The sequence below is a fragment of the Cavia porcellus genome, unplaced genomic scaffold (assembly GCF_034190915.1).
Source record: "Cavia porcellus strain 051 isolate PalLab524CR breed Dunkin Hartley unplaced genomic scaffold, mCavPor4.1 scaffold_21, whole genome shotgun sequence".
NCBI classification, from domain to species: domain Eukaryota; kingdom Metazoa; phylum Chordata; class Mammalia; order Rodentia; family Caviidae; genus Cavia; species Cavia porcellus.
Genome location: NW_026947504.1, coordinates 15,223,994 through 15,246,380, shown reverse-complemented (window position 1 = coordinate 15,246,380; position 22,387 = coordinate 15,223,994). Strand labels below are relative to the sequence as shown.

Here is a 22,387-nt window from a genome sequence, read left to right as displayed (position 1 = left end):
GGAAGATCTTGGGAAACAGCCCTAATAAATCTTATAGGAATCTTATTGTTTCCTAAGTTATTAAAATAGAATGAGTATATTCCTTCAGGCTAGAAAGCAAAGATAAAGTGTTATGCACTAGTCGGAAAAATCAAGGATATTTGGCTTTCTCCCCTATCTCTTAATTTTCTCTTCCAAGAACTATACATATACAGATACTTCTGCTGCTCTGTTTATGACATGATTTCAGCATTATTCCCTACTCTGCATTTTCCCCTGATCCTAATAAATGTAGTATAATTTCATCCTATAGTTTAAATCTTAAATGTTCTTTACAATTGTCATATGTTCAGAGACGGGCTCTTGGAAGATAAGTGGATCATGGGGGCATTATACTGTCAGTGGATTAAACCACTTGTGAGTTCATGCTTGAATGTTTTGTTTTGAGGTGGGGCCCGGTTAGAAGAGGGGATTGAAAGGAGGGACAAGAGCAGGGGGAAAAAAGAATCAAGACAAGTTCAAATTCCCTATGGTAACAGTGATCATTATGGATGTTTAAATGTACCAATAAAGTTAATTAAAATATTAAAAAGTTCTATTTAACACAATGGAGTATTATTCTGCCATGAAGAAGGGTAGACTTGAATTCTTTTTGGAAAATGGTTATACCTTGAGACCATAATGTTAAGTGAAAAAGCTTAGACCCACAAGCTTAAATATTCCATTGTGCTCCTATATGAAAACATCAATAGTACAAAACAAAAGACAGAGAATAGGAATAAAGACAAAGAAAGAATGAAGCTATAATTTAGCATGGAAAATGTATCTGCAAGTGTACCTTGACTTGTTATAATTGTCTTTCATGTTTTATGTGTTCTTTGGCCTATTATCCTGGTTTTCAATCTTCACATATAATAATTAACATTAGAAATATTATAAGTAAATGAATCTGATGCTGGAAAGATAAAAGGATGTGAAGGAGCTAAAGAAGGGAATTGTGTTATATACAGGTACTATTTCCCCACAGTAAGATTAATCATTATGTACGTCAAATACATACTAGTAAAAATTAAAAAACAGTAAATTTTAGATCTTAAAAAAAAGTAAAGCAAGAAACATACACCTAATGTGACCAACTGTGGCATTCCAAAACAGATACTATACTAGTTGCAATGCTGGACTTCATGTCAGGAATTATAGATTTGAATTTTATTATTTCAATTTTCAACTTTAAGAACACTGAAATTTGAAGATGGGGATATTGATGCCAATATTCTAGTCACATCATAAGCAAGTTATTTCTCTCTGTGAATTTAAATCTTCACTTTCTGATATGGAATAGGGCCAATAAGAGATTTGAAAACAAACTAGTTTTTGTGAATAAAGTTTTAGTGTACACACTCATACCCATTACACTGCATAATACACGGCAGTGTTGTCACTACAACAGCTGAAGCAGGTAGTGGTGATAGAGATGATACGGCCACAACGCTGAAATTATTCACTCTCTGGCCCTTTATGAAAAAGTTTGTCACCTCTGTACTAAATGAACTCCAGTTTTCCTAGCAGGTAGGGCCTTCAACAGTTCCATGTGTGGTTTACTGAAAAATGGCAAAACTTCACCCTTGCATTGTGATTTGGATATTCCAGGAAAACTACCTCCATAGCTTCTCTTTTAACTCTCCCTCGGAGTTTATCTTTCTTCTCTTTTGCTTCTTGAAGGCTGTAAGAGAGAGGTAAGGCAGAATGATTTGTAGCATTCAGTTCGTATTACCTTAAAGGGAAATTTTCCGTAGGTAAGAATATTCCAATATTTCTACATGTCTAGCAATTTAACCTGGGAATCAAAAAGTAAATGCATGACCCTCCACGTTCTGCTTTTTAATGTTGCTCAGAGAATAAGACAACATGCCCTAGCAAACCAGTGAATACATTCTCACTGCTGTATTTCCTTTACAAAGAACAGATACTGTCTGTATGAAGTAACTAGGATGCTAACTCATGTCAGCTTCGTAGTGCCCAATCAGTACAGCTTTGGATTATCCATGAGAATGACCTACATGCAGGAATCAAAAGGCATAATTCTTCTAACCCATTAAGTCAAGGAGAATTTGTATGTAGTACATGGTTCTCTCTTGAATACCTTCCAGAACACTAGAAAGACATGTCTGAATATTTTTATTGTAGTAAACTCAATACAAAGACAGGTTCCATTACCACCTGTAGCACACCTTCAGTGTGACCCCTCACACCCACCAGGGTTTTCTTCTAGTCAGCAGCTGTGGTAGCTGTGATTCTACTTACAAGAAGGCCTCACACATGGAGCAGGTGTTGCCATGAATCTTCCCATCCGGGCCCTCGATGGGGTCATTCTCTCTAGTGCAGGCGAGATGTCCATTTCTCATATATGGTCGGTATTCACGGCACAGCTCCTGCCAAATGAAGGAAGATTTAAGAAGCAGATAACTAAATGTTGGACATCTTCCTCCACAAGACCCTTGTGAAAACTATAACATGAAGCATAAAGTATAATGGATGTAGAGAGAAGGTCACTATTACCCAATATTATTTTCAGAGGCCTAAATCACATATTATTTATTATTTATAACAATAATCTCATTGTATGACCTTTAAATCAAACAATTCTGAACTAGCTATGCAATGTGAAAGGTAAAAAGAAAAATTTATTATCTCTTAAATTTTAAGGAATTTTTGGTATATAGTAGAAGTCCTCATCCATCCCTGATACATCCAATTTCTGATACTTGTCTCCTGTGAATCTTGTGTGCCACATAAATAAATGGGCTTTGCAAAGGTCCTTAGGTTAAGGAATGTGAGTCAAAGAGAATATTCTGAATTATCCTAATACGTCTAATGTAATCACAAGGGCCAATTCTTCAAACCAAAAGAATGAGGGAAGAGAGAAAGTGAGATATGATCACGAAAGAACAGCCGGAGAGGTGTGATGTTGTTAGCTTTGAAAGTGGGGGAAGGGGTCCAGAATGATGCTTCCAGAGAAGAGAAACTCAAGGACATCAGAAAGAAACGCAGCCCTGCCGACCTGTTGATTCTATCCCAGTGAAGTCCTTGACAGACTCTAGCCTAAAAATATCACCGAAAAATATAGAGAAATAAATATATGTTACAATTAAACAAATGATATAACTTAAAACTGAAGAAAAGTCCTGGCGTCATAACTGATAGAGTTGTTAAGTATATTTTATAAATGGGAAAAATCATACTAGATCATGAAAATTGCGTGAAATTTTGATAGAGGGAAGAAACATTGCTGATGGACAGAAAAGTCTTATAGGAAATAAAGTTTATTGTATGCTAAAGAATAGGTTAAAAGTCCAACATGACACATTCTGTTTGGCAGTTATTAGATAAAATAATAGCATGAACAATAATATGTGTAGTAATATACCTTGTGTGCTTAAGATAGGGAAACACTGTGCCACCATACATATACGTATTTTTGGGACTTCATAAAAATTTTATAATATCTTTATTTTAAAAATGAAATTAAGACACAAAGATATCTGTGATCTTCCTGGTAAGATGGAGCAAGGATTTCAATCCTGACAGTATGAGATTAGATTCACTTTTTCATCACAATATTACTGCATCCACAAGACGTACCAATGGATTGATTCTTGGCATTTCCACCAAGCAACAAATGGCTAGTATAACTTAGCCAAGAAGAGTAACATGTAGAACAGCAAATGAGGTCTTAGAGATGACAGAAATCAGGTCCAGTGTGGCATAGTAAGACCCTTCCAGGATCTTGGTTCTTACTTTGAGTGAGATGAGAAATCACAGTGATGTGATCTACCTAATATTTTTAAATAATCATTTTTCTTCATGATTTAAAACACATATTAGGGAGCAAATGTAAGTGTGGATAGAGCAACAGAAATGGGTCATTCAAATTAGAAAGAAAATGAAAATAGGAATGAAGTGAGGCACAACCTGCTGGAATATTGTGACAGAACATGAAAAAATTAAATAAAGGAGCAGTGTTCTTCTAATGAGGATGCTTCAAATATATTTTTTCACTTGGCAAAGTCATGAAGGATGCAAGGATTACATCTTTGCCTAAGAAGAATGACCAAGATCAAGAAATCAACCAACAACAAATGCCAGAGGGGCTGTGGGAAACAAGGAATTCTTCACTGTTGATGGAGTGTAGGCTGGTGCAACCACTGTGGAAATCAGTGTGAAGGTTCCTCAAAAAATTAGGGTTAGAGATTTCATTTGACCTAGCCATCCCACTTCTGGGAATTTTCCCACAAGAATTAAAATTATCATACTACAGTGATATATGTACACCCATGTTTATAGCAGCACAATTTGTAATAGCCAGATCTTGGAAACAACCCAAGTGCCTATAAATCAAGGAATGGATAAAAAAGATGTGGTATTTTTATACAATGGAGTACTACTCAGCTGTAAAGAGATTGTTATTTTTATAAGTACACAACTTGAGAACATACTCATAAGTGAAATAAATCAAACTCACATGTGTAAATACCATATTGTATCTCTAGTGTAAGAAACTGGAAGAATAACTATGATCCAAAATCTACAATAAATATTGTACAAGGTAAGAAACTGTTCAAAGAGGAAAAGTAACTGGGATAGGAGAGAGGAGCAAGTAAGAAAGGAAAAAGGAAAAAGACATAAATTTGTGTGTGTGTGTGTGTGTATACACATAAGATAGCTAAAATGAGTATACTACTAATTTTATTGATTCTTGGAAAAGAACAGTTAAATTCACATGACTAGGACAATTTTACATGTCTATATCTGGCAATCTAAGCAACCTTTTTGAAAGTAACAATATGCAATATTACAACCATTGTTAAATTTCTATCATCTTGTTTTGTAAACCTATACTGTTACTGTTTTGGGTTTTTGTTGTTATTTATCTCTTTTGCTTTTTTGTTTTTGGTGTCTTTTTTGTCTCTTAAATAAATAAAAAAGAAGAGCGATCATCAAATATACACGTGGTTATGGTGATGTAAAAACAACTACCTCTACAGCTTCTCTTTTAACTTTTTCACCTTCAATTTTCTCCTTTTCTTTCTTTTTCTTCTCTTCTTCTTCAAGTCGACTGCAACAGAGGAAGACACAAGTTGAGTAAAATTGTCCTCTGGCTTTGGTGTTATTTTTCAAGAGAGAAAGACAGTCTTGCACACCAAAGGTCAGAAGTCTTCAGGATGAATTATCCCAGGAGGGGCTATTGAAATGCTGGTGAACATGCAGAAAACTCAGCAGCCCTCTAAAAAGTAACAACAGTAAAACAAGCCTCCATTTTTATCAGTGTGAGAGCCTCGGTGCTTCTTGTTTTGGGTAGAACAGTGATTTCAATCAGTGAGCTATAAGAATCCACAGCTGTCTGGAAGATTTTTTAATTGTGAAACTTTTCTCATCTTGAGATCTCCTATATCAATGACAAATGCAAAGGGCAATGCCAGATACGACAATGGCCCATCATCACTCAAAACATGCTTCTTTATAAAACAGTGTAAATGTAATTTTTAATGGCACTAAAGCTCACATTGGAATTCTAGTTTTGGTTTAGATAGTGATTCAAGACTAGTAAGAATCAGCAGCTAATTTTTTGAGGACAATCATGAGTCTTATGTCCTGGTTTCTTGCTATTTTCTGTGCATGGGCAGCACATGAGCTGCGTAATAATCGTTAATATATACCATGTTGAGTTAATAATACTGTGCCAAAAAATTGAATATATATGACAAAAAGTCTGATTTCTTGATTGCCAGGTCATTATTTATTCTATTGTGCTACTTTGCCAGTCTTTCCTTTTAAGGAACCATGTTCATGTATTTAATGTTGGGCCAAGATCTGTGAAATTTGAGATAATTAATAACTTTGACTCTATTACTTTTATTTTTTCTTTTCTTTCTTATCAGTATATATTTGTAATACATAATGATTAAATTAAACTTAAGGAATTGGTACATACAGTGCAGTTATGATATAAATATTGTTTTCAGAGTTTAAAGAGAATCTCAGGGGGAATTAGGAGGCTCAGAAGTAAGAGAATTAGACCTGAAAATATGCAGTTGCTAAACAATGGAGAGCTTGTCTCTGGTTTACCCATTCAGCAAAACAATGATCTAGAAGGGCCTGACCTGGCTTAACAGGAAGACATTTAATTAACATCTAGTATACAAACTTGCTTCTTAGTATCTCACTCTGCATCAAGCCACTTATCACAGTACACATGCCATCTATACACAGAATGTCCTGCAAACACACACACGGTCCTTTCTACTCCAATTCTTGTTTGATATATATCCCCTGTACTGAACTATGTTTCTTTTAACCCATATTTGAATCTCTTCACAGAAATATAGAATATCGTAGGTGGGAGAGACTAGAGAAAGCATGAAATCCAGATCATGAAGTTTCTACTCTCCTAGTTATAAAAGAAGTCAATCAAGTGTTAAAACAAAATCTACTTCTTCAGTCTTTTATTATTATTACTTATTTTTTACACTAGAAAACCACTACTTATAAGATAATAATATGTCATGCATCAGCTACTCATTTGTTATTGTGGCTTTTTTTGAAATTTTGTATAATTTCTACCCTTTTCTCTGTTTTGCTTTATTTCTCTAAATTAAAAAAAAAAAAAAAAAAAAAAACTAGCACAAAATTGAATCTTTCTCCCTGACATAATCTGAAGACAGGATGAGTGAATAAGAAATAGCAATGTCATTAGACAGTCTAATATTTCTTAATGTCTGGTCCACCTATGTTTAACATTTTCCAACAAACAAGTTTCAGTGCACACTCTGCACAGGGTACACTATACATAACACAGGCTCAGAGACACAGCAATAGTGACGAGGAAGTGGACTGAGAGAGATGGAGGTGGATACTCACAATATACTTGCACACATGACACATTTGTTTGCATGTATTTTTCCATCTGGGCCAACAACAGGATTATTATCCCTGGTGCATGTGAACATCCCACTCCTCATTAAATTTTCAAACTCGCTGCAGTTTTCCTGGAAAATATTTTTATGTTTTTGTGAGATTTTTATGTTTTTATGTTTTCTAATTTTCTTGCATCTTTTCCTTTTGGATAATACGTAATATAGTAATACAGAAAAGTAAAACAGCAAAAAAGATAATGAATACATCAAATCGGTAAGGACAAAGTTCATATTATGAATTCAAAATTGTCCTGGAATTACAGCAGATTAGCAAGTATTTATCATTATCATTCTTCCAAGATACTTATAATTACAGTGCTGAAATAGGCAGACAAAATTGATTTAAAAAGCAGTAGAAAAGCTGTGTTCCTGTTGTGTTGGATATTGCAGTCTATAAAAGCTATCAGAGATCACAGCTGAGGGGTTAACTAGACCACAAAGAGAAGACTACCTGGAGGAACAGAATATTACTCTACAGTGTATATTGTTGTTACAAGGCTAAGGAAGGAGAGAAAAAATATACCCTAACTAAGAAATAGAGACACATTAGTGTAGCTGGAAGAAAGAACAAAGATGTTCCCTGGAGAAACTGACATCATTCTGTGAATAAATCCTTCTCTAGGGATTAGGATGTGGATTTGAGCCAGGAGAGTACAACCGAAGTGGACAGGAGGAGGAATGGGACAGGGCCGGGAAGATTCAAGACAATGTGTCAGTTGAAGAAACTCAATGGATGAAATATTTTCAGCTCTAAATTACTAATAAAGATAGTCCCAGCTAACCAAAAAATACTATTTAAAAATTAGTTCAAAGGTATATTTTGAACTGTGTTAGTCTTTCCCACATAATGAATAGGTTTGCACTTTTGGACATGTTAAGAAATTAAAATAATAATAATAATAAAGGTAAATCTTGCATAAGTTTGTTACATCAAAGTAACCCAACATCTGCACACAGATTTGGCTATGTTATATCTAAAATTAGAAAATTATAAAAGCATGGATGGCATAATAAAAATAATTGGAAAGTCAACAGATAAATTCTTGCTAATAATGGCAATTGCGGACAAGAAAACCAGCGCTTCCATCCTAGCTGGATGGTGAAAAAGATCAAATATGATATTATATATGCATTTTGTTCTGTAAATTGGAATAACAGAGATCTTGCACTCTCTGGTGAAAGTGACAGGAATGAATGATGCAAATTACACTCAGCATATTGCACACATTAATATTAATAATCTGACCCTAAGAAAATAAATCAAATAAAAGCCAAATATGGAAAAAATGCCTTACAAAGACAATACTCCATTTTTTAAAAAATAAATAAGGCTCAAAATTAGAATAATCATGAAATAAAAGTGGTATTATCAAAACATCTAATAAGACCCTGTTGTTTTTCTTTTTGGTTTGCCTTCTTTATTTTTCTTCTTCCCCCTCATTCCTCTTCCTTTCTCTTGCCTTCTCCTCCTCTTCCTGTTTTCTGTCTTTCTCCTTCTCTTTCTCCCGTCCCTTCCCTTCTCTCTCTCACTCTTGCTCTCCTCTTCTGCTCTGCAGATTGGGCCATGACAATGTGCCAAGCCTGCCCTTGAACTTCTATGCTCCTTGATCCTCCTGCCTCGGCTTGCCTGGTAGCTGGAATTACAGGCATGCACCAGGATTAACAATTTGTTTTTGTTATCATTGTTTACTGTAGGCATGCAACTTAAAGGAGAAACATTTATGCTAATGAGATAGAAGGTTATTATAAAAGAAAAAGTGTCAGGAGCCGTCATCATCATTTCTGAGAAAATTACCTTTGCAGCTTCTCTTTTGGCCTTTGCTCTTGCTTTGTCTTCTTCTTTGCTGTAAAGAAAGCGGGGGTGGGGGGGATGATGAATTCTTTAGTGAATCTTTGTATTCATAGATTGACAATTCACTGGTTTTTTTTACCGTTCTCAAGCAATCTCAAAGGTCCGCCCCAGTAGTGTGCCATTATATTAGATAATAAATTTGAGTGTTTGCTTCACCTCAAGAAAGCAGTGTTTTAGTAAAAGTCCCTTAATTAATAAGCAAGCATGTGGAACTTCCTGGTATATGTATTTTCTGATTCTTTTGCTTTGGTTATCGCCTTTTACAGAGCAGTCATGCTTGGCGTCTGGGGGCAGTATAGCGCGGTGGTGAAGAGTCAGGACTCTGGAGCCAGAGTACATAAAGAAAATAAGAAGCGCCTTACTCTCCCTGGCCTCCTCATCTGTAAGGGTATGTTGGGAGAGGCTTAAAGCAGAGGAAACAAGAAGCATTTTCCCATAAGAATGTTAGGAGAATTCAATGAACTGATACATATAAAACAATTGGAACAGTACCCTGCACATAATGTAGTGAATAGTATATGTAACCTAAAGATTGATGTCATCATCAGTAAACCTTCCAGAACTAGGTCTATGCTGGAAATGAGGGACAGCAGTGGCTCTTAGGATTCTGGATAAGTAGCAATGTTGACGGTTGAGCTCCGCGGTCTAGGTCTGTAGCATCATTGGACAAATGACACAAATTATTCAGTCATACTGCATAGAACCCAACATTTCAAAATTAATCTTTGAAAATGTTTTCATGTGTTCTAATAAATTCAAGGTTGCATATACTAAGTGAAACTTGAATGTCTAAAAAAATTGATACAAGTTTTCATATGCAAAGTATCCCAACAACAACTATAGAGGGAAAACCGTTTTTCAAAAAATGCAATAACCTTTAAATATCCATGATATAGGAGGTAGTAAAACTTTATTTTAGATAAAGAATTTTTATACTTATGAATGAAACTTACTAACAGAGATTTAAACTGTGTTTTTTCATACTTTTTTATATGAAAATGGTTGTAAACTTTACCACCAAAGTTGTAGCCTAAATTGACTAGAATGGTTAAGAAATATCTTGTTTCCTTCATGGGAAATTATCAGAGGCTGAAGAATCGACCACTAGGAGATGGAATTACTTTTTTGTCATGAAAAAAAGATACAGACCTTGTATCCTGTCTATAGAGTACAGTGAGAAATATATTCTCTTTCTTTCCCCTAGATGGCACCTGTTCTATGCAGACTGTGCACCATTCCTGGCTCCTTGGAGTCACAAGTGTTTTCATGCATAACTTGTGACAGTACAAAACTTGCTTCATTTATTGTGAACATGAAATGATATTAAGAAGCCTATCTCTTAGCAACTATTATGTATGTATTATTACATGCATTTAACAAAGGTTACGATAATTACATGGTGATTGTTTTAATTTTCTCTCTAACAGATTGTGTTAGTGCTCCATGGCTCAAACTATAAGGGAGAAATCTGCTGGATTATATCACTATCGGTGAAGAGCAAATAACTAAATCCATTCAGAGATTTTTATCACATAAGGAGTATATTGGGATATCCTTTTGATCAAAAACTAAAACATTAAAGCAAATCATAGGATTTGGGGAGGTCATATCATTTCATTGATTCTAAAACCATACTTTGGGTCCTCTTTAAGTGGATTTAACAAAATCATCATTCTTCTAGTCTATTAAAAAGCCATTCTTCACATTGAGTCCAATTCTGTCTCCTATGCCTTTTAGTGATTTTAGTTCTATTCCTTGAAGTAAAAAAGAATGAATTGGAAGAAAAATAGTAAACTAACAAAAAGCCATAAAATTTTCCATGTAATACAATGAAATTTCATGTATGAGCTCATTGATTTTCTTATTTTAGCTAATATATTTTATGAAAATTAAAAAGCAATTAGCATGACTACTAGAAAATATTCTTTTCTTGGGATAAAGGACTCTAGATGACTTCTAAAATTCCATCAAAGAACTTATTGTGCATGTCCCCTTTTAAAGTAAATATTTTCATTAATAAATATGTATATTTAAGGGTAAAATACAATGCATTAATATATGCAGAATGATTAAATCAGGCAAATTCACATAGTCACTTCTTATCATTTTTTGTGATGAGGGCTTTAAAGTCTATTAATTTTTGCAACTTCAAAATATACAATTAACCACAGTCTCCATATGTGAAATTGATCAGAAAAACATATCCCCCTTAAGTGACATTATGTCCTTCCATCAAAATCTGCCATTGCAGTGCCCACTGCTGCCCCTCTCCCAGCCTCTGGCTGTCACTGTCATACTATCACAACTCATCTCTGAATTATATTGTTGCAGTGCCACATACAAGTGAGATCCTGAGTTATTTTTGTGGGTCTGTCTTGCATATTCTGCATCTTTTTCTCTTTCACCACTGTTAATCTAAAAGATCTTTGCTTGCTTTTATTGTTTGTTTTTGGTCCATTTAAACATGGTACTCAAAACTGAATGTACATTGAAGAGAAGATGCACTATCCTCATTATTTAAAAAAGAAAAAATTCAAGACTTTCCAGGAAAGATCCCAGGCTCCCTCCCTAGAGCCCTGGGGTCCCTGCTGTACTCACAAGAAGGCCTCACACATGGAGCAGGTGTTGCCATGGACCTTTCCGTCTGGGCCCTGAATGGGGTCGTTCTCCCTAGTGCAGAACAGCTGGCCGTTCCTCCGGGATTTGCGGTATTCACTACACAACTCCTAGTCAATCAAAGAGGGAAGATGCAGGTGTTGAGCACAGCTTGAATAGGGCTGGAAAAATGGTGGAAATGTAGATTTGTTTTTTCTTAAAGGGGAGAGCAACAGTCAGTCTAGTTTAGAATAGTTCTTAACTTTGAGATGTGGATAATCTTAAGGAAATAAGATCCATGAACTCTCAAACAAGAAACAGTTATGCATGCCCACACACAGAAATGCAAGCCGCCCAAATGCTTCATAGAGTTTGGGGAAATTTACATGTGTCTGGCACATCATCTGTGGATTCCCAACCCCACTTTCCTCTGACTTTCTGGAGAAGGTTCTCTCACCTCAAAAGAAGTTGCATTCTTAGACTGTCGTTTATGTCTTGATTCTCTTTCTTTCATTTTCTTTTTTTCATGTTCTGCTTTGCTAAAAGAGAGTAGTTGAAAAGGATGTGAGAAAGAATCATAGTTTCCAGGTTGGAATAAATCACAAGTATGACTTATTACTAAAATTAACATTGATTACATTATTGCGTGCCTTATCCTGTGTTCATAATATGAAATCCTCAAATCTACATTGCAAAGAAATTACTATAATACCAATTTACCAAGAAGGAGTCTGGCAGGATAAATAATTGGTCACACAGAAGTAGTAAGTGTAGACTAAGAGTTTAAACCCCAGTCTAGAAGTGGTTTTAAAAATTTCCAATGCTTGCAACTGTGTCCTGCCTTTTGCTTTAATCTTCCAGCAATCTCTCTGCCTGTATCATTTGGTATATGAAAGGAGGCATCAATTTCTCTTTGAAATCATCACACTCCAAGGAGTAACTGACCCTGAGCAGGAAACTGTCTCCAGAGTTTTCCCCAGTTCCCATTAGGTTCCCTTTCTAATCCACGCAAACAACCTAGAAACAGTCCTACTTCTACACTCAGAAAAACTACTTGCCTATTTCAGAAGATCTCTTCCTTTCAGTCCATTTATCATGCGCCTACCAAATCAAGTTTACCTTAGGTTTCACTTATATTTTAAATACATTGCTTATTCATGGCTTCCTTATCCAGAAGACAAAACATGAATGACATGAGTAAAAACCAATTAGCCAGGCACAGTGATACATGCCTGTAATCCTTGGACCCAGGAGGCTGAGGCCGGAGGATCATGGCAAGTTCAAGATCAGCTTGATCTACAAAGTGAGCTTAAGGTCAGCCTGAACTGCATAGCGAGACACAATCTCAATAAAAGACAAAAAACAAACAAACAAACAAATAACTAGTGGCTTCCATACACTGATAAACAGAGTATGTATAAATTTACTTTGTACAGTGGAATTGTGTGGAATACACAGCTAAGCTATGGCATTTCAACTGTTTGTGGATATCACTTGAAATAAAAAGCTAAACATAGTTGAATAATTTGAGCTCTGCCAAATAAAGTGAGAAGTATTCTAAACTGTAAAAGAAAATGTAACTCTATCTTACCACCATAATTTCACAAATGTTTATAGTAATTTGATTCATTTCAATGAGCCAACTGCTAATTTTGGTTCCTAGTTCCCTTTATGGAAGATAAACTACTACTAAACCACTAACAGATTCACACAAACCTTGGACCCTGAAGGAGCAACTAATGTTTCCCAAGTTCACGTTTGTCAGGAGGTTCCCGTATTAGGACAGGGAGTTTTACAGAAACAAGGAATTTTGAAACCAATAACCCCAAACCCTCACTTCCATTATTAACATTCTCCACGTAACTCAGTCAAGTCCCCTTCCTATTTGGAGCCAGTTTCCTCATCTCCGAAACACACTGTGTATAGTTTCTTTCCACTATATTAGTGTTCTTATCCATCTCTTCTTCTTTTGAATCTCCTCAGTTTAAATTATTTTATTTTTGAAAGAAGTTATATTAGACCTCACATGAAATGAGATCTATGTCTCATTGTTTTTATCTGAATATTTTGTGTCTGATTTTAAGGTATTTTATATGAAAAATACTTTTAAAATGCAATCTGCAAGAGAAAAGGATATCAGTTGTGTAAGACTGAGAGGCACTGGCCGTACAATAGCATGGGACAGAGGTTATGGAACTCAAGTATCTTCAAGAAGGTGCAATGAAACCCATCTGAGACCTCTTCATGCATAATATACTTTGTATGCTGTGGGATCTACCCTTTTCCCCAAGGTAATATGTCCCAGCTAAAACAATGTGTTATGTCATTATAATGCAACATGAATTTTCTGAGAATCCCCCTTGAACTCTGTGACAGTGAGATAATCAAGAAAAACAAAAGCTTTAGTATCTGCTTTTCCCCTCACTCTGTGCAATGATTAGTTTATAAAAAGATTCACAATGATCGTGGGGAGCAATGTTAGGAAATACTTTGTAAGCCATCCTTCTAACTGGAGAATGAAATTCTCTGTACTCAGAAATAGAATTATGTCATTAGCATGTACCTTCTAGGTAAGAATAGGGATCACAGAGGACATAAGATTGCTCAGATGACTCTCAGTGCCACGAATTCCATTCAATATTATTCTCATCATTATTTGAATCAATCTTCTCTTTCTCTCTTCAGTAACCCAAAAGCAACCACATCTATACTTACAACATTTCAGCACACAGGGAGCATTTGTTGCCGTGCATCTTGCCGTCAGGGCCCCGGATTGGATCACTCTCTCGTGTACAAAAAAGTCTTCCATTTCTCACTTGATTTTCATATTCTTTGCAGAAAGCCTTTTTTAAAAAAAAGATACGCAGCTATCCTTACTACTGTTCTGCTAACTGAGAAACTTTATCATATACATTTATAATCACAGATACATTTATAATCAGATACATTTATAATCGACAGATCTGGAAACACTAGTAAACACAAAAAGACTCATTAATGACCATGAATGAGAAGTGGTCATTATTTTGCCAGATTGTTAGACACTGTGTCTGCTGAGTTGTATGTTTACTTAAAGCTAAAAGAATCTAGAGGAGAATTAGGTTAAGCAGTAGTTCCTAAAACTAGGAAGCACTTATTAATTTTTCAACTTATAGAGAAAATAAAAAATTGTTATGAGGTGCTAACATAAATCCAACATAAACAACAGCCAAGAAAAAACAAAAGTAATAGTAGTAACAAATAACTAATTAACAGGAAATAAAACTTATGAAATCACAGAATGAGATGCTTAAATATTATTTACTATGGATAAATAAAGAAAATCTAATCTCGCAAGGAAAAAGGAACACACTGGTATCCAAAAATACTGTTTATACTCCATTTCCTTTACCAATGTGCATTTCTGACATCATAGGTGAAAATTTCAAAGTGTGAATCGAATTCTTTCACTCACAGCTTACAGAGGTAAACCACCAAGACAAATATGTATTTAGAAAACCTAAAAATGTTGTGACTTAAAAAAGATTGCATCCCAGATTTTCTCATGTTGTGGCTAAGGGTTATTGGACTTCTCTCTCTGTTTAGAAAGTGCTAGCATTTGGTGAAGGCCAAACTTAACACAAGACATATCCCAAATTATTCTAGGCCTAAGGACTTCTGTGTCAACCAACATATTGTGATAACACATTTTATTATAATATGAATTCTAAAATTCCTGCATAGTATCTTCCTTTCAATTGTATGGTCCTCATTTTTTGCATTTTCACTCAGAAAAGATGAGCATTAGGGGTGACAGGAAGTTACTCAGGAAACCTAGGCACCTAAGACACTGGCCTCTAAGTGAGAGGCCATCACAAAGTCCCACTGTGTTAGTGACCTCAGCCTCAACACTCACACAGTCAGGGTTTTGCAACACAGATCTTTCAGGGCTTTTCCCAAGTCAAGTATTTTCCGTTGTTTCTTTATAGTTAATTTTCATTAGGATGCTTTCAGCAAGACTCCTAATTGAGTCCAAATTATGCTGTGATTAGTTTTGGAGGAGGAATGAACGTGCTCCAAACTCCCTGGTTGTAAAATCCCAGGAAGGTGGAAGACAGTCATTGGATCACGGTGGAGTGATAATACAACAAATGCTCAGTAATTGTCAGAGGAAGAACAATGACAATTTCCGTTTGTAAACTGTGATTCATTCGTGAAAATTCTAAAGAGACACTTTTGTGAGCAACTCACTGACAGGCTAATTATGGAGTGCGTATTGAGCCATCACCATAAAGCAGTCGTGTTCAGCCCTCCTAGGTCTAATGCTCCCAGCCACAGGGAGAAAGAGGAAAGGACGGTCAGACCTGATGGGAAGCAGAAAGAAGAATGCTCCGTGCTCTAGCACAGCATGACCTAGGGGTTCAGAACCAGATTTACCAAGCACCATAAAAGAATTGCTTTAAATCCTTCCAAAGTGCTCAGAAAACCCCAGATGGTTCTCGGAATACTTCATTTTTCTAAATTTAAACTGAGAATACTCAATTTAGGGTGGGGAACTTTGCTTAGTTAAATAGCATTAAGAAGGAGAGAGCCAGCCCTTTACTGACAAAAACCTGCGTCTGTTTATCCCTACAGAATATCACAAGCTCTACAGTTAACAAGCCTGGTGTATTTGTACAGTACAAAAGAGTGCAGAATTTAAAATCACACTCCAACAGGAAGGGAAAATCGAGGTCACTTATCCAACTTCATTATTTTGCTGACAGGAAGATTGAGGTCTAAAGATGGGATGATTTGCTCATCGAACACACCCAGCATGACAGAATGCCGACGAGACTGTAGGTGCTCTGACTTTTCCACAAAAGGCCAGCTAGTTAGTAAACTAATTGCTAACCCTCTCATTAAAGTTAGATTCAAGGGTTCAGGGAGAATTATCTAGAGTGCTTATTCAATTAGCAAAGGAATAACTTCTTAGACGAGACATAAAATACTAAAATATCAAGTGCTTTGGGGAAGAGCTTTATCTTAAGAGTAATTCTGAGCCACTGTTTCAACATTTGAGCTTTTCACTGAAGCAGAAGCAAGGTCTTTATAACTGCAGGTCTCACTGAATGTATGGGTCATGCTGGAAAAGTGGATAACTTCACCGTGTGTCAGCGAAACGTAAAACTTGGGAATTATTTTAAAATTATTTTTGCTTACTTTATATTGTGTTGCAATAAAAAGATTTATTAAAAAATGATTTACATTATGTTAGATAAAAGGCTGGAGAAAAGTAGCACAAGTTATTATGTAGGAACTTTCTGTCTTACATTCTCTTTTAGGGGAGGAACCAAAGAGCCAAGGCAGAAATTGTACATCTTGAGTCAAATGGGAAATGTGAGTCTGAATTTAAATGATGCATTCATGAGGAATAGTCAGTTTGAAGAATTTTAATATTTAAACATGTGTATGTGCTAATACGGAACACATCATCACTGCGTTCCTTCAGGTTCGAGTATAATTCTGTTAATGTTCATGGGCACAAAAACTAAGTTCTATTTGTGAGTACCTTTTCAACATTTCGTTGAATTCTTCTTTTACCTTCTCGCTTGGCATTTTCTTCAGCTTCTTTTAAACTAGAAAGAAAAGTGAATGGCTGGTTAGAGGATAAGCCATATTTACACTGTCCTGGGTGGTCTCAGCACTCTGATACCCTCTGACTGTTCAAACCAATTCACTTAGGAAGCAAGCACTTCCCAGTCTCTGCTGCCTGAGCCCAAGAAATTGCCAAAGATAAGGAAGGGCGTGAGAGTGACTCACTTGACAGTCAATGAGATGCTTTGTTCTGCAGAACTGGATGGGTGTGCCACTTGATTGACAAACAGAAAATTGTCAGGAAATTCACTTAAAGAGGCAGAACCAAGAGCCTTGAAACAATGGTGTGACAAGGGTGAAACCAGACTGGACACCTGAGCCATTGCTCTCCACACCCTTATGCTTACCTTCTTAAAACTGTTCACCTTCAAGTAAAGGCATTGCTGCTGGTAAAGGCTAAATTGGAACTGAGTTTCTAAACCCTTTTGCATCTGATATCTAATTATAGTCTCCTCTTGGCAGTGGAGATCACCAAGTAAGAAACCAGAGTTTAGAGAGGTCAGATTTTCCTTTTCAACTCTTGCATACAAAGAAACAGAAATCCACAGAATACAGGCCAGGTTTAAACACTGAAAGCAAGTAATCCAACTGATTGTCTGTCTAGAAATCAGTAATAAAGTGTAAATCCAACTGATTTTCTGTCTAGAAATCAGTAATAACCACAGTCTCCTGAACTTGATGGAACATGCCCTGAACTCTAATTGTAATTTTCAAAGGCAGTTGTAAAGTCTATTCATTTGATAAATCTTTCACTGTCTTGATTTTAGGGATCCATTAAGATAAATATAGCACTTTAAGGTTTGCTCCCTTTAGGACTAGAGTCTATACTTGTTTAACAACCAGACTGTGAAAGACTCCAGTGCCCAACCAGTGCCAAGCATGGAAAGATTAAGCCAACAGATTTTCCTTTCCGTAACACTCACCTTTTAGACTAAGAATGATTTCAGACACATGGTGCTACTAATATTATTACCTAGGATCTCTACTTATGCCCAGGTGGAGTGATAATGTCAAATGACTCACTTAGATTATTCTACATGAAAGTGCTTCAATCTTAAAGTACTATGTCTTATAAGACATTGGATGTTTTCAAAGGATAATAGTTTAAAACAATGAATAGCATGAAACTTAACCACTAATGTAATCACTTTATCTTCTCCTTCATAAGATGACATAAATAAAGGGACTGAAGGCATTCTAAGAGCAAAGCTTATTTAGCCTTATGAAGACAAAAGACCATGTGTTTTATATCACTCTCTGTCCCAAGAACCAATGATGATGCTTACAAGAGCTCAGCACACATGGCGCATTTGTTGCCATGTGTCCTCCCGTCGGGACCAAGAACTGGGTCATTTTCCCTTGTGCATCCAAGCCTTCCGTCTTCCACATAGGCCCGATAAGCCCTGCACACATCCTGAAGAACAAATAGAGAAACTTGGCATTTGTCAGCAAGATTGCAATGCTTGCAATGCTATTTTTGGAAGTTTTATAGTAGTCAGTATGTCTGCCATGGTGAAGGATACTAGCCATGTAGAAACAGATTGGAGGATACTGTGTCATCCACGGATTTAAGTATACAACTTGTTTACTTACTCATTCACTCAAGAAACAGTAGCCATTATACTAGAACTAAAGAAAAGCATAGTCCTTGCCCTCAAATTGCTCACAATGAGTAGGTGAGGTAGAAACAGAGATATATAAGAGTATGTTCTTTTTGAAAAATTTGGTACAGGTAACCTCCAGGGCTCTGACAGTACAAAGCAAAGACACCAAACTTTGAAATTTAGGAATATGGTTTGACTAGAAAAAGTCAAGTGTGACACATTTAACACCCTTTCTTCCCTACTGTCACAGGCTCAGAGAATCTTTGCAGTGAAAGTAGCCATTTACCTTAATCTTGTTTTTGTTCAGTAATTTGACCAAGATCTTCTGACAACTGACAACTACAGTGGTTTCAACTCATGTTAAAGGGTGGAAGTTTAGTTCATCACACATGAAATTTCATTCTTTTTTCTCTATCATCTTTTTCTTTTTTCTTTCTTTCAGTCTTTCTTTTCTCTTTCTCTTTCTATCTTTTTCTTTCTTGCTCTCTCTCTCTCTCTCTCTCTCTCTCTCTCTCTCTCTCTCTCTCTTTTTCTTTCCCCTTAAATAGAAAGCTGAAATACAGCTGAAGGTTCTAACCACCAGTTTCAGGAACTGCCAATTACTTTTCTGTATTATCCGACATTATTCACTATTTTATTTCAAGTAAGCCAAGCATTTCTTTCTTCCCTACATCCCACCTAAGAAGGAAGAGGAGAACGTCTGCTTTCTCTCTGAAGACAGCCCCTTCTATTTCTCCCCCAGCCACCTGTCCTTACCTCCACTGAGTTACTGCTCTCACACTCTCCTTCACTTCTTATGCCAATTTGAGATCCGGTTTTCCTGGAATCAGAGATTATAAAAGACAACAATTGACATCATTCAGTACTTATTTCTCTTTATTATATTGTGATTTTTTTTAACTCCTGAAAAAGAGTGCCAAATGTCATCCTTTTCTTTCGTTAGTTTGTCTGATGAGAGCTTGTGTATCTAACTTTAAACCAAAGAAATAGATCATGATGGAGGGCTGTGAATGGAGTTACAGATATTATTTCCAGGGATATTTTTCCTTCTGTATCCAGGGTGGGGATCCACATCAAAAGATGGACAAAAATATGTCTTAAAACTAGATAATGTCCCTCAAGTAACTTTTTGTTGCTGTTGTTACTTTAAATAAGCAAGCCCAGGTTTGTATCATCCAGCATTTCATTATACCCTGTCTTCATTGGGGTACCCTGACTAGCATTTTACCTTTTCCATAGCAAGTACCTAAGTTCCTGATAATTAGCTTTGCTCTGTCTCCAGTACAAATAACATCTAAAAAGAGAATCATTAATGTAAGGTACTTCCTATTTCTAAAAAGGCAATTTTTAGCATCTGTATAACAACCAATATATAATTAAAGCAATTCAAAAACACAGAGATTTATAAGAGTAGAAGCATTTTCAAAGTATTTCAGCTGAAGAAAACTATTATAATTAAATTCCAGTATTACTGTGGAGTCTCCTAGAAGCCAGAGCTCAAAAATGGAAGGAGGTATGATTCTCACTGTATAGTAAAAAAGAAAAAAAAAAAAATAACAAGGAATATGGGGACAGAAACTTTCACCTGGACCATGATTTAAATTAGGATTCCTCACTTAAGACATAGTAAGAATTAAATGTACAGTGTGTTCATTGGTGTGTTACAAAATATATGTCTACCATGTATATTTAGTAAGTATATATATATATATATATATATATATATATATACTTCATATGTCTACTTTTGCTTCCTGTTTCCATACGCTGATCCTCAGTGAAAGTTAAGAACCTGATTTTAGAGTGTTTTCTGAAGCTGCAGCCACATAAAGGATCACAGATGTAATACTGCTTCGTTCCAGTGAAAATATAAGCGCTACAAGTTTCCAGAATCTCAAAGAACGAATGTGAGCTTACTAGCTTTCTCAAACATTCATTTTTACATTTGTAAAAACTACAGAACAGACAAACCAAGACTGAGATCACAAACCAGGATCTGCAAAACAGGTACGCATATTGTTGGTAGAAGACAGTCAATAGCCAAATACACCATCAAGGATGGAGAAAGAACAAAACAGAGATAAAACACAAGGTAGTGAGATGCTTTATCTATGTGGCATGTGTGGAACAGATGATGATAAGAACTTTTACTATTAAAAGTTCCAATTACCTACTCTAATATTTTAAACTACTAAATACCTAATAATCACTTAATGATGAAATCGTTAGTGAGAAAACGTGCTTTGAAGAATACTCACGCATTCTCAGCACACAGCTCACATCTGTTGTGATATGTTTTTCCATCCGTTCCACAAACAGCAGCTTCACCATCATTGCAGGTAAATTCTCCACCTTTTTTTCCTCTCCTGAAATCATCGCAATTCAACTGCAAGAGATACAATCAAAGACCATCAAAATATGAAATAAAATAGCCCTTATCCACATAGATAGCCAAACATTTAAACCCGAATTAATATAAATCACAAAAAGAAAAGCACATTAGAACTGCTAGCTAATAAAACTGTGGGGATTACACAAAAATTAGGAATAGAAACATAATTAGAGTGCTAAAAAAATGGCTTCCAGTGTGACTTTGCTATGTGCTGGGCGAGGTTTGCCAGGTCACCTTCTCCAGTCTGCTCCCTACTCACTTCCCCTCTGCTACCCTCACTTTCCTCATCTGGAAATTGAGAATTCACACCCTACCCACACTCTGGGTTTGCGGTAAGAATCATATAATACTTATGAAATGACATTTGGTAACCACTATTGTGACATGCTACCTGAAAACCCAGAGTTAACATGAACTCAACTTCTATCTAAAGCTGAATGAATGAAATTTGAGGTATTTTCCTCCATCAGGCTATCGCAGTGCAAAATACATTTTGGAGGCCATCGATGTCATAGCAAGATAGTTTAATGGTAGATACAGAACACCTAGGAATATACACTTTTGATGAGATAGTATGTCGCACATATAAAAAATGAAAAGTAGGATGTGTACAAATATATAGTGAGTTTTTAATTAGGTTAGAGAATTCCCCAAGAAGATAATGAAAAGGAAAAGAGATTTTAAAATCAAAAGGAAAGGCCATGCTGTACTCCACAATCCATGTCGTATGTTTAGGAAGAATTTGCAAGTAGAACAATAAAAGTTAAGAACAAGTGAAAAGAAAATAAATAATGGCCACAGATGTCATTTCATCAATTCATTTACTCAGTCAATCCACAAAATTCGTTACACATTTATGAGACCTTAGGGATTCTCCTACCCACGAGTCTGCCACAGCAAAGACACAAGCAAACAAGCAGAAACAGAGTATTGTTCCGAGGAGTTAAGATTCCATAAGGAGGAGCAGACAATATGTACAATTTTATATTATAATAAGTGCTGCAAGAAAGCAAATTGCATAACACAATAGATCTAAGAATGATGATTTTAAATATAAATGTATAAATATTTAAATATAGGTGTATAAATACAAGTTCGATGCTTTCATTTATGTTTTACATAAAATGTGAAAACTATTTAAATATATTAAAATTCTTTTAATATATTAAAATATTTACATTTATTGAAATATATAAAGCTATGCTTATAAAATACATTGCATATAAATATATTGAATGAATGCATAGCATTTCCATATATTTATATTTTTTAAAATATAAATACATAAATACAGACATTTAAATATAAATATTTTATATAAAACTGTCTTTCTAAAAGGAACATTTGTGGTGAGAGGGCATTAGAGATCTGCGGG

The 22,387-nt window shown here is 35.6% G+C and overlaps 1 protein-coding gene across 5 annotated transcripts in view; it reads right to left on the bottom strand.

The window, feature by feature from the left end:
- The window catches only part of Spink5 (serine peptidase inhibitor Kazal type 5), a 58,767-nt gene that overhangs the window by 22,527 nt on the left and 13,853 nt on the right, over positions 1–22,387 (bottom strand). For all 5 annotated transcript variants that reach the window (XM_023560533.2, XM_023560535.2, XM_003477206.4 and 2 more), the window contains exons 5-16: positions 20,879–21,006; positions 19,377–19,440; positions 18,303–18,430; positions 16,931–16,997; positions 14,116–14,243; positions 11,858–11,939; positions 11,404–11,531; positions 8,749–8,797; positions 6,898–7,025; positions 5,017–5,095; positions 2,284–2,411; positions 1,639–1,702 (exon numbers count right to left, since the gene is read on the bottom strand). In XM_023560533.2, the coding sequence (XP_023416301.1) occupies positions 1,639–1,702; positions 2,284–2,411; positions 5,017–5,095; positions 6,898–7,025; positions 8,749–8,797; positions 11,404–11,531; positions 11,858–11,939; positions 14,116–14,243; positions 16,931–16,997; positions 18,303–18,430; positions 19,377–19,440; positions 20,879–21,006 (1,173 nt within the window). The remainder of the gene's footprint in view (positions 1–1,638; positions 1,703–2,283; positions 2,412–5,016; positions 5,096–6,897; positions 7,026–8,748; positions 8,798–11,403; positions 11,532–11,857; positions 11,940–14,115; positions 14,244–16,930; positions 16,998–18,302; positions 18,431–19,376; positions 19,441–20,878; positions 21,007–22,387) is intronic.